The sequence below is a fragment of the Pan paniscus genome, chromosome 1, assembly GCF_029289425.2.
Source record: "Pan paniscus chromosome 1, NHGRI_mPanPan1-v2.0_pri, whole genome shotgun sequence".
NCBI classification, from domain to species: Eukaryota; Metazoa; Chordata; class Mammalia; order Primates; family Hominidae; genus Pan; species Pan paniscus.
Window position 1 is genome coordinate 45658045 of NC_073249.2, and position 12175 is coordinate 45670219.

Here is a 12175-nt window from a genome sequence, read left to right on the forward strand (position 1 = left end):
GCCCTCAATGAAAGAAAGGGTCTAGAATCTGATAACTTCTAGAACCAACTACTTGCTTATAGGAAATATAAGGAAGAAAATAATACGTTAAAGGAAATCACAGTGAAATAATCAACAAAATCTATACTGAGGGATAGTCTCTGCAGACAAACAACCCACTTCCTTCAAAACTAAGTTGCTAGGAAAAAAGATGGAGGGGGATTGTGCAGAAGAGAGTTAACACAGCAGGCCTGAGACGACTATCCTTAGGAAGGAATGCTTGCAGGGTGGGCCCTTGGCTGGCATCTGGGAAATGGGCTCTCAGAATGCTTGCCCTCAACAACTAACTGATAAGGGTGGCTCATTGTGTCTAGACTGTGTCCGAACAATGTGGTTTACATTGAACATTTGCTTTCCTTTTGGGTGTCTGGAATTTTGGTATGTGCTAGGCAGAAGGTACCTATGTGACCAGCCTCAAGAAAAACCTTGGGTACTAAGTCCATGATGGGCTTCCCTAGGCAGAACATCACACATATATTTCTGTGTTTTCATTAGTGGGGAAAGAATGGACTCTGTTTGACTCCTCATGGGAGGGAGAGCATAAGAAAGACTGCAAATAGATTTATCCAGATTCTGCCATTGTCTTTTTCTTTTATGATCCAACTGTATTCTTACTACATCACTGTTATGAATCTTAGTCATGAATACAACTATATGCCAAGTCCCATGAGTCCTCCTAGCAACCCCATGAATATAGGGGTGTTTTTGGGGACTCCCAACATAGAGATCCTATAAGATCAGTGATTCTTAAAGTTTAGGGTACATAGAATCACTGAAAGAGCCTGTCAAAACACATTTAACAGATTTAACATAATTAATTAAGATTTCTGGGCCCCAGTTCCAGGCTTTCCAATTCAGTAAATCTGGGGTGGGGCCTGAGTGGGTGAATCTGCATTCTATGGGTTTGTATAGAAACCTACTATACAGCTGGTACAGCTACTGGTACAGCTGGAAGGAGGCGCACTCCAAGAGATAGGTTAAGAGACTTAACAGATGTATCAAATAACTGCAAGTTATGGATCTTATCTGAATCCTGATTTGGGCAAATAAACTATAAAAACATTTGAGTCAGTTAGGAAAATGTGAACAAACTAGAAATTTCATGATAGTAAGGAAGCATCAATTTTGTTCTGAGATAATGGTATTAAGATTCTTTTAGATATACAGATTATTGATACATAATTATTATTTAGAGGCATATAATGAAATTTTTTTTTTTGCCCCACACCCTCCCCCCATATAATGAAAAAAAAATTTTTTTTGAGACGGAGTCTTGCTCTGTCACCCAGGCTGGGGTGCAGTGGTGCTAACTCGGCTCATCGTAAGCTCCGCCTCCCAGGTTCAAGTGATTCTCCTGCCTCAGCTTCCGGAGTAGCTAGGATTACAGGCACCTACCATCATGCCCAGCTAATTTTTGTATTTTTAGTAGAGCCGGGGTTTCACCATGCTGGCCAGACTGGTCTCGAACTCCTGACCTCAGGCGATCCGCCCGCCTCAGAGTAATCAAATAGTCAATGAAGGGGAATCTCTTTTGTTTTTTGAGACAGAATCTAGCTTTGTCACCCAGGCTGGAGTGCAGTGGCGTGATCTTGGCTCGCTGCAACCTCTGCCTCCCGGGTTCAAGTGATTCTCCTACCTCAGCCTCCCGAGTAGCTGGGATTATAGGTGTGAGCCACTGCACCCGGTCATGAAATTTTTAAGGATGAAATTACATGATGCCTTGCATTTGCTTCAAAAACAATTCAGCTGAAGACTGGGGATGTAAATGGGGGGGGAGTCACTGAAACAAGATTGGCCATGTGTTGATCATAGTTGAAGCTGAGTGACAGGTACCTGTCAATTCTCCCTATTTTTGCATATTCTGGAAATTTCCTAGAATAAAACCCTTAAAAAAAAGAGTTCTCTAAAGATAGATGACTTCTTAAATGTCCTTCCACTGCTAAAAATCACCAACAGTTCAATCTGTATGGGAGGCTTATAATCATAAACTACTTGAGTGTGAGGATAGAATCTGGGGGGCTTCTAAACCTTTCTGAACATCAGAATTAACTGGTGTGCCTGTTAAAAAAAAAATTCTGGTATTCATCCCAGACCTACTGAATTAAGACGTCTAACTGTGGAGCCTTGGAACATGTGATTTTACATGAACTTTCCAAGTGATTCTGATGCTCTTGGCCTCAGAAGTGAAAAGCAGAATACCCAATGGTGCCAGCCACACAGTGCGCCTACCATAGGGAACACAAATCTTCTAGAGTTTGCCTAGTCGACAACATCACATGTTTATAGGCAAGTTTATGTTGGTCTGGCTTTCCTGCATATGATTCTTCATGACTTCCCTCCCTCTTATCTATTCTTCATACTTGATGGGTCCCCAGTTATATATATCATGATTGGCCAGGTAGATAGGAGAGATGGAGTTGGACAAAAAAGCACCCCATAGGCTATGTAGGTGTAGCAAGCACCAGGCAACCAGAAGCCGGACCTGGCTTCCTGATGGAGAAGGCAGCTTGCAATCAGAGAGACACTGTGCTGAGCTTACCATTGCAAAACCAACATCCGCTTTCTTCAGAGCAGGCCCGTCATTTGTGCCATCACCAGTGACAGCCACGACCTGCCGGTGTTCCCCAACAGTGCTGTCAATTATGCCTGGGAGAAACAGACACACCACAGTGAGCTTTTCTGGTCTCCCCCACCCCTCAGTTCCTACCACCCGCCACTCCTTCTACTTTCTTCTTTCCTTCCCTTTTCCCTTTCCTAGAAGTTCTACAGGAACCACCTAAGGGCAGTAAGTTGTTTCATGAGTAGCACTGAACTAAGTTTGTCCTCATCCGGTACCCTAAGGCAGCTATGAAGAACACATAGGATGGATTTCAAGGCAGAGAGACCTAGGGGTCAAACTGCACCATTTCCACCTACCAGCTGGGCAATTTGGGTAAGTTTCTTGTCTTCTCAGCCTCAAACTTCCTCATTTGTAAAATGGGAATACCTGCCCTGCCTAGTTCACAGTACTATTGGTAAATAAGACATGATCATGTTTTTAAGAACCCATGCAATTGCCAGGCGCGGTGGCTCACGGCTGTAATCCCAACACTTTGGGAGGCCGAGGTGGGCGGATCACCTGGGGTCAGGAGTTCGAGACCAGCCTGGCCAACATGGTGAAACCTTGTCTCTACTAAGAATACAAAAATTAATCAGGCATGGTGGCATGCGCCTGTAGTCCCAGCTACTCGGGAGGCTGAGGCAGGAGAATCACTTGAACTCACGAGGCGGAGGTTGCAGTGAGCCAAGATTGCACCACTCCACTCCTGCCTGGGTGACAGAGCAAGACTCGGTCTCCAAAAATAAAAACAAAAAATAAAATAAATAAAAACCCAACAACTTTATTGTGTGTCATACTCACCAAGGGCCCAGATGTTTGCTAACTGTATGTTCTCCCCACTAGCCTGGGAGCTCTCCTAGGACCTCCCTATTTGGACAGGAGAGTGGCTTTGGCTGGTGGTTCTTATCTGTCCTCGCCCTGGCCTGCCTTCAGCTGTTGCAGGCACCTATTTGGAAGCCAACCTCACCTTTCACCAGGGTGTGCTTGTCAGTGGGAGAAGATCGCGCCAGGACCCGAAGCTTAGGCCAGATCTTGTCCAGCTTTTCTTGCTCTACCTGCCAACACCAGACCACACCTGGATCAGTCAAATGCACAAAAGCTATCCAGGAAAATCTTAACTTCTCCATACACTTGGAGTCACTGGGAGATTGGGTACACCACAGTCCCACATGAAAGTGTTATTCTGGATTAAGCAGAGATGAAACAGCCAACCAGTCTCCAAGGGTAGATTCATGGATGATGACCATTCAGGCCCTGCTTTTTTTCTTTTTCCTCCCAAGTCCCTACCTGGGAGCCAATCCCCCATTTCCCAGACCTTTAATGGGAGGTGGGCCAGGGTTGGCTGTTGGCTTGGGTGGGTAAAGTGGTGCTTCTGAGGTCTTAGGTTTGATTTCTATGTAGCTCAGGAAAGCTTGGATCTGTGCCACCGCCAGACCACATTCTCCTTTAGCCACTGTTAGCCAAAGGGCAGGGACACAGGAGGGGTGGGCTAGGGGGAAGTCAGTATAAAAAACTGAAAAAGCAGAAAGACATGAAAAGTTAGTGACACTGTCTCAAAAGATAGCTTGTGAATGAAGCTAGCGAGCTTCATTCACAAGCAACTCCCCCCCTCTTTTTTTTTTCTTTTTTGAGACGGAGTCTTGCTCTGTTGCCCAGGCTGGAGTGCAGTGGCATGATCTTGGCTCACTGCACCCTCCGCCTCCCAGGTTCAAGTGATTCTCCTGCCTCAGCCTCCCCAGTAGCTGGGACTACAGGTGCACGCCACCATGCCCAGCTAATTTTTGTATTTTTGGTAGAGATGGGGTTTCACCATGTTGGCCAGGACGGTCTCTATCTCTTGACCTCGTGATCCACCCGCCTTGGCCTCCCAAAGTGCTGGGATTACAGGCGTAAGCTACCGCGCCCAGCTGGCGACTCCCAATGTTACCATATCAGCAGTTTGGTACAAGGCGATGTTTCACTACGAATAGCTTTCACTTTAGAAACCATCCACCTTCCCGCACATGACCCAGATGCCTTATGCTAGAACCCGCCTTTTCCTTGTCAGGTGAGGTCCTGGTTCCCCCTAGCCAGGACCCACCTCGCCTTTCTCGTTGCGGATGAGCCGGTTGAATTCTTTGCCTTCTAAGCACAGGAAGTCATCCCCAGGTGTCAGAATGCCACATTTGGTGGCAATGGCCCGGGCTGTGTTGATGTTGTCACCTGTCACCATTCTGACAGTAATGCCAGCTTGTTTGCATTTGGCAATAGCATCTGGCACCTACGGAGAGTGAAGAAAGGGGAAAGGCGCAGATGAGGGTGATGACCCTGGTAAGCTGTCCCTGTTTGTCTGTCCCTTTGTGGCAGACAGGAGAAAGGCACCCTAGAAGTGGTGCCATGCAGCATGGGCTAGGTCTGGTCATTTTCATACTGTTGGGTGCCACCTCACTTCTGTCCTACCCACGGCAGTCACATTTGAATTTGCCCTATTGTACCATGAGTTGAAGGGGAAATTTGCTTTGGGAGCGAGGTGTAAAAACTTGCTCTTTCACTTACAATTGAGACTCCTCGGCAGGGCATGAATGGCATTTTGCGATTTGGCCAGTGCTTTCTTTTCTAGCAGAAGCTTTTGCCACTCTCCACCCACCTGGCCCATGTTCCAACCATATCAGCTCTTTGTAATTTCCCACATGCATGACACCCTCTCATGCCTCTGGGCCTTGAGAATTAATAGTCCATCTGTCTAAACTTCTTAGAAGCAGAGACTTTTCAATCCCCTAGTGTCTAGAATAGTTATCAGCACACAGCAGGTACTCAAAAAGAATGTGTTGATTGAAGACAGAGTTGGTGTTCTGGTTAAATCGACCTCCTGACAACACTTAAGTACCAAATAATGAGCCCAATAAGCCCTTTGCTTCTCAACACTCAGACAGCATTAGTCCTAGGAATGCCACATTCGATCATACTGGCACTCCACAGCAGTCCTGTGAAGCAGGAAGCACAGAAACTTCTATCCCTCTAAGTGAGAGGCAGTTAGGTTACCTGCCTGGGGTCACAACTAGAAAGGGAACTAGTACCCCACTTCCTGAGACTCCTGGGTGGCTTCCCACCCTCTCACCTCTGGGCGCACAGGGTCCTCAATGCCCACCACCGCGATACAGGTCAGTTCGGTGAGGATCTCATTCTCATTGTCCCAAGAGGGCTCTGTGTCATCGAAGTCCCGGTAAGCTATGCAGATAGTCCGGAGTCCATCACAGGCCATGGGCTCGATGACAGTGCGTACCATATCATCTCTGTCTTTATTCTTGAATGGCACTGCTTCCCCTTTCCGGTCCAGGATTCGATTACACCTGGGGAGGTGCACAGTAAGAATGCAGTGTCTCCCTTCCCACTCAATACGTTTCTACAATCATTGACAGGCATTTTGGCAACTCTGCATTATTCCTAAAGACATTGCTCCAAGTGTGGCCAAACATTTCCTTCATTCATCACCCAGCTGAGTCCCTCTTTCCAAGGTAGGTGGGCTGTGGATGGAGTTAAGGTCTAGATATATAGAGAGTGGGATTCTCCCATGTTATCTGTTCTTACCCATATGTGAATGCAATGCAAGTCTTTTGTGAATCACCTGCTCTTTTGAACTTCTTGAAGGCAGAGAGACTTTTTCAATCCGAGTATTTAGAATAGTGCTCACTGTGTGGTGCTGGTGGTTTGGGGGAGGTTTCCTATACAAGAATGTGCTGATTAAAAGAAGGTGGCTAAAGCCATGTTGGAGCACTGGTTAATTCAGCCCTACTTAGGTATAGGGCCAACTTTTGATGAACTATGGGTAATTTATTAATAGTCACTTTTTTTTTTTTTTGTAATGGAGTCTCACTCTGTCACCCAGGCTGGAGTGCAGTGGTGCGATCTCAGCTCACTGCAACCTCCGCCTTCTGGGTTCAAGCGATTCTCCTGCCTCAGCCTCCTGAGTAGCTGGGATTACAGGCACGCACCACCATGCCTGGCTAATTTTTGTATTTTTTTTAGTAGAGACAGGGTTTCACCATGTTGGTCGGGCTGGTTTCGAACTCCTGACCTCGTGTTCCGCCTGCCTCGGCCTCCCAAAGTGCTGGGATTACAGGCGTGAGCCACTGCGCCTGGCCGAATACTCACTTTTAAAGTTATGTAAATTCCCTGTAATCAGAAATGGGAATGGGAAGGAAAGAGAAGGAAAAGAGAACACAGAACAAACGTTTCTAGTACTTGTTATGTATAAGGCATTTTACATACATTGAATCATTTAGTTACAGTGAGGGGGTAGTACTTTTAGGAGCTGAGTATGGCTATCTCTGTTTTCAGATTAGGAAATGGAAACTTAGGATCGTCCAGGTCTGAATCCTGGCTGTGCCACTATTAGCTGTATCACCTTGAGTGAGATACTTAACTTCCTTATATCTCTGTTTTCTCATCTGTAAAACAGGGATAATCATAGTACCCACCTTACTGAGTTGTGAGGATTAAATACAACAAGCCACCTTAAGCACTTAAAAAACATGCGTGGCCTGAGTAGACGCTTGGATATTAGTTATTATGTCACCACCTGGCTGGAGGGCTCCCTCATTCACATGGGTTCAGTGTGGGGTGTGCACCCATGCCTTCCTGAGGAGAGGATCTTGAAGGGAAGCAGAGTGGTCGGGGGTGCTCACTTGCGCAAGATGATCTCAGAGGCGCCCTTGCTGTACATACGGAAGCCACCGTTGGGATTCCTGATGACGGTGCTCATTGACTTGCGCACTGAGTTGAAGGTGTACACCTTGTAGAGCTTCTCCTCGGGCACTTCATTACGCACAGCCTGATAATCCTGCTTCAGATCTGTGACAAAGCCTAGCAGAGCACACTCGGTCTTGTTGCCCACCTGCCGAGGCAGGCCTCCCTCCTTCTCTGGAGGCTGGGAGAAGAAATATACACAGCACTATTGAGTAAGATGCCTTGACAAGGCAGAGAACTTAGGGAGAAAGAACTCATTTACAAAGCCTTCACATTATATACTTGGAGCTCATAGGGGAAATAACATATTTTTTTTCTTTTTTGGAGATGGAGTCTCGCTCTGTTGCCCAGCCTGGAGTGCAGTGGCACGACCTTGGCTCACTGCAACCTCCACCTCCCAGGTTCAAGTGATTCTCCTGCCTCAGCCTCCTGAGTAGCAGGGACTACAGGTACCTGCCACCATGCCCAGCTAATTTTTGTATTTTTAGTAGAGACCGGGTTTCACCATGTTGGCCAGGCTGGTCTTGAACTCCTGACCTCAGGTGATCTGCCCACCTCAACCTCCCAAAATGTTGGGATTACAGGCATGAGCCACAGCACCTGGCATCTTTTTTATTTTTCTTTTTGACATAGCACCTTGCTCTGTTGCCCAGGCTTGACTGCAGTGGTGTGATCTCAGCTCACTGTAGACTTGACCTCTTAGGCTCAAGTGATCCTCCCACCTCAGCTTCTGGAGTAGCTGGGACTACAGTTGCGCAACCGTGCCTGGCTAATTTTGTTTATTTTTGTAGAGATGAGGTCTCACAATATTGCTCAGGCTGGTCTCGAACTCCTGGGCTCAAGCGATCTTCCCATTTTGGCTTCCCAAAGTGCTGGGATTACAGAAGTGAGCCACTATGCCTAGCCTGTTGTTTTTCAAGGGTAGGCAGAGAGGGGTCAGTGGTAACCGTGATCCTTGTGCCATCCAGGGCTTAGGGATTTTGTAGTTTGCTCTAGTGGTAGTGCTGGTGTCTCGCCTTGTGTGGGTCTTACTCTAACACACTGTGCTTGTTTCTAGAAAGTGAGTAATTTACTTCTGATAAGTCCAATTCTACTTTGGGTTACTTTCTACTTTCCCTCCTTAGAGACATTGCTTTTACATGCTAATTGGGAGGGTATTTCCTGGCCATAGATTCTCACAGGCCCTTACCTCCAACCCTCCATTGACTCCCAGGGATTTTTCTGTAGTCTCACCCAAACATGTTCACTCCAGCGTGAGAAATGGCATGTGGGATGGCAATTTAGGCAGTGTAAACAATAAGGGGGTTCATTTCAGAGAAAATGGATGTTCCCTTCCAACCACCCATTCTAAGTGTCTACGCAAAGGAAATGCTTACCAGAATCTTGGAGGTATAAGCACTGTTGATAGAAATGCCATTGACAATGAGGTCCAGGACTTTGGGCAGGAAGACATCAGGGCTTGGGATTTGACGGTAATGGATGCCCCCAATATAAGCTTGTACCACAGTCATGCGGTTCATGGTCAACGTGCCTGTCTTATCAGAGCAGATGGCGGTGGCGTTGCCCATGGTCTCACAAGCATCCAAGTGCCGTACTAGGTTATTGTCTTTCATCATTTTCTACAAAGGAGAAGAGAAAAGACTTGAGAGGGGGACTAACTGGACTCTCCTAAATCTAGGTCAAAGGCCATTTCCTAGCCAACATCTCTCCACATTTCATCTTCCAGTCCCACACAAAAATCCAAGATACTGACTGGGTGCAGTGATTCATGCCTGTAATTTCAGTACTTCGGGAGGCTGAGACGGGCAGATCACCTGAGGTCAGAAGTTCAAGACCAGCCTGGCCAACATGGTGAAACCCTGTCTCTGTAAAAGATACAAAAAGTAACTGGGCATGGTGGTGCACACCTGTAATCCCAGCTACTTGGGAGGCTGAGGCACGAGAATCACTTGAACCCGGGAGGCGGAGGTTGCATCATTGCATTCCAGCCTGGGTGACAGAATGAGACTCTGTCTTAAAAAAAAAAAAAAATCCAAGATACCATTTTTGTCATTCTCTTAAGATTCTGCTGGGTCATTTCAACATTGATGCATCTGACAGAGATGGTCCTTCCATAATACCAGGGACTTCTGCTCTTGTGAGGCACCAGCCAAAGTTTATAGATGATAGAATGGCTTATCTTTTCACTAAAGGTTACATGGTACCCTTCTCTCCCATCTCTATCCTAAAGGAAGAGATAGGATTGTTCTAGTCTCACCTTCACAGAGTAGGCCAGTGAGATGGTGACAGCCAAAGGCAGCCCCTCTGGCACAGCCACCACCAGTACAGTGATGCCGATGATGAAGAACTTGACAAAGTACTGGATGTAGATGGGAGTACACTCAGGGAGCCATGGTCTGCGATTTATCACAAAGTTGTCAATCACAAAGTATAGAATCAGGATGAAAACCGTGAGAGCAGACATGAGCAGACCTGTCCAGAGAAACAAGTCATATGAACCCAGGCCGGAGGGCAGTCCTAGGGCCCTAGCCAGAGATAGATTGGCATCAGTTGTAGCCTTTGTTGCCAATTATTAAAACCACCATCGCCAGGAAGACTTACTAAAATCCCCCCCCATTCTCTGTTGCTTGTACATTATAGCATAGGGAACAGACACTGGTTTCGTATTTCAAAGACACAGGTTCTATTCTCAGCACTGCACTAACTTGACTTGTGGCTTTGGACAAGTCATTGACCCTCTCTGGGCCTGTTTCCTAGATCAAATTCCTCATTCATAAATCAGGGGGTTGATCTGTTTCCTGAAACAGCTTTCTATGATCCTATTCCACGCCCACCCTCTCCCTGCGATTCATAATGTCATGACTGTACTTGTCCATTTCATAGTAGTTTATCAATTTTGACTTCTCCTCTACTAACCTCTGAATGTTGGACAATTCACACCTTGTTTACAACAATGCCTCTATGGTGCTAGTGTATCACCTGCATGACTAACTCTTAGAACAGTGCTTCCCAAGATTTCTCTTGTCACGGCACACATAGAAGATGCCAATAATAGTAAATACTTATGTGGGCACCTGCTGTGGGCCAGGCAAGCACTTCACAACCCTGTGAAATAGGTCATTATTATTACCGCCTTTTTAAAGATGAGGAAATGAAAGTACTGAGAAGTCTTTGGTATAGCCCATTGGTAGAGTAACCAAACCATCCTGAGACTACTGAACAGTTTCCAGGGATGTGGGGCTTTGCTAAAATTGAGAAAATCCCAAGCAAACTGGGATGGTTGGTTACCCTACACATTACAGTACGTGAAAGAATCTGCTCAAGGTCAAAACCGACTGGCTTAGGGGTTCTGATTGCCATGGGTGCTGCCTGGATGCTTTGAGGGCTGATGGAATCAATATCTGGGGACAACTGTCCCTAACTGTGGCACAATATTTGGGAAAAGCTCTGCTTTAAATCATTATCTGGTTTTGGTTTTTGCTTTTCCCAAGGGCCTGATGATTCGGGGGCCTCCAAGCAAGGCTAGAGATGATGATATCAATGAAAGCAAATTCTTCCGTTCTTTGCTTGATTAGGGCCAGGACTCAGGTGGAGAAGCAAGCCACTGAGAGTGCAAAATTTAAGGAACTCACTCTCCAGGTGGTGGAAGGCATCTGACTTGCCTCACCCTATTCCTGGACTGGCCTAACATATAAAATAAAGCAACAGAGGAGACTAGTGGCCAGCCATCAGGTAGCTTGTACTCTGTAAGAAGAACAAGGCAGGGGACAGGTACAGTGGCTCACGCCTATAATCCCAGCACTTTGGGAGGCTGAGGCCGGCAGATTACTTAAGGCCATGGGATTCCTTGAGTCCAGGGGCAGATCACTTGAGGATAGGAGTTTGAGACTAGCCTGCCCAAAATGGCAAAAATCTGTCTTTACTAAAACTTAGCCAGGCATGGTGATGCACATCTGTAATCCCAGCTACTCGGGAGACTCACTTGAACCCCGGAGGTGGAGGTTGCAGTGAGCCAAGATTGCATCACTGCACTCCAGCTTGGGTGACAGAGTGAGACTTTGTCTCAAAAACAAACAAACAACAACAACAACAAGGCAAGGATTAGGAGAATAGTACAAGGGTTAGGTGGGGTAGATTTAATGTTTCAAACCTGTGTGTTTGATTCTGCACCTGCAATTCATCTCATCCATGTATAGTTTATATGCAAGAGATTTCACAGTAGTTAAAATTAGCTGGGTACCAGAATGCACATGAAGAGGTTAGGCCAACTCAGTCCAATAGATCTTTCTGTGACGCTTAAGAAGTTCTCTATTTGTGCTGTCCAATATGACAGCCACTACTAGCACATGTGGCTCGTGACCAACTAAAATTTACCCCAGCAACTGGATTTTTAACTTTATTTACTTTTAATTAATTTAAATTGCAGCAGCCACATGTGGTGAGTGGCTGCTATGGTGGGCAGCATAGATCCCTGCCATCCAATGTGTGCAAACTGAATCAGCAGTGCTGGCATCCTGTGGGGGCTTATTAGGAATGCAGAATCTCAGGCTCCACACCAGACCCCCTGAACTGAATCTACACTTTAACAAGAACCCCAGGTAAGTTGTATACAGCTGTATAAAGTGCAGAGATGTGCTGATTATGATTGTGGTAAACAGAAAGGTGGAATCAGAGAATAAACAGTGGTAAAAAACTACTCTCTGGCAGGGTGCGGTGGCTTATGCCTGTATCCTAGCACTTTGAGAGGCCGAGGTGGGCGGATCACTTGAGGCCAGGAGTTTGAAACCAGCCTGGCCAACATGGTGAAACCCC

At 46.3% G+C, this 12175-nt stretch overlaps 1 protein-coding gene across 7 annotated transcripts in view; it reads right to left on the reverse strand.

Moving 5' to 3' along the window:
• ATP2B4 (ATPase plasma membrane Ca2+ transporting 4) overlaps window positions 1-12175 on the reverse strand; it is a 117190-nt gene that overhangs the window by 27046 nt on the left and 77969 nt on the right. For all 7 annotated transcript variants that reach the window (XM_003822984.7, XM_008976599.6, XM_008976596.5 and 4 more), the window contains 7 exons: window positions 9621-9835; window positions 8740-8982; window positions 7303-7544; window positions 5736-5967; window positions 4719-4898; window positions 3606-3693; window positions 2579-2685 (listed from right to left, as the gene is read on the reverse strand). In XM_003822984.7, coding sequence (XP_003823032.1) covers window positions 2579-2685; window positions 3606-3693; window positions 4719-4898; window positions 5736-5967; window positions 7303-7544; window positions 8740-8982; window positions 9621-9835 — 1307 coding nt within the window. The remainder of the gene's footprint in view (window positions 1-2578; window positions 2686-3605; window positions 3694-4718; window positions 4899-5735; window positions 5968-7302; window positions 7545-8739; window positions 8983-9620; window positions 9836-12175) is intronic.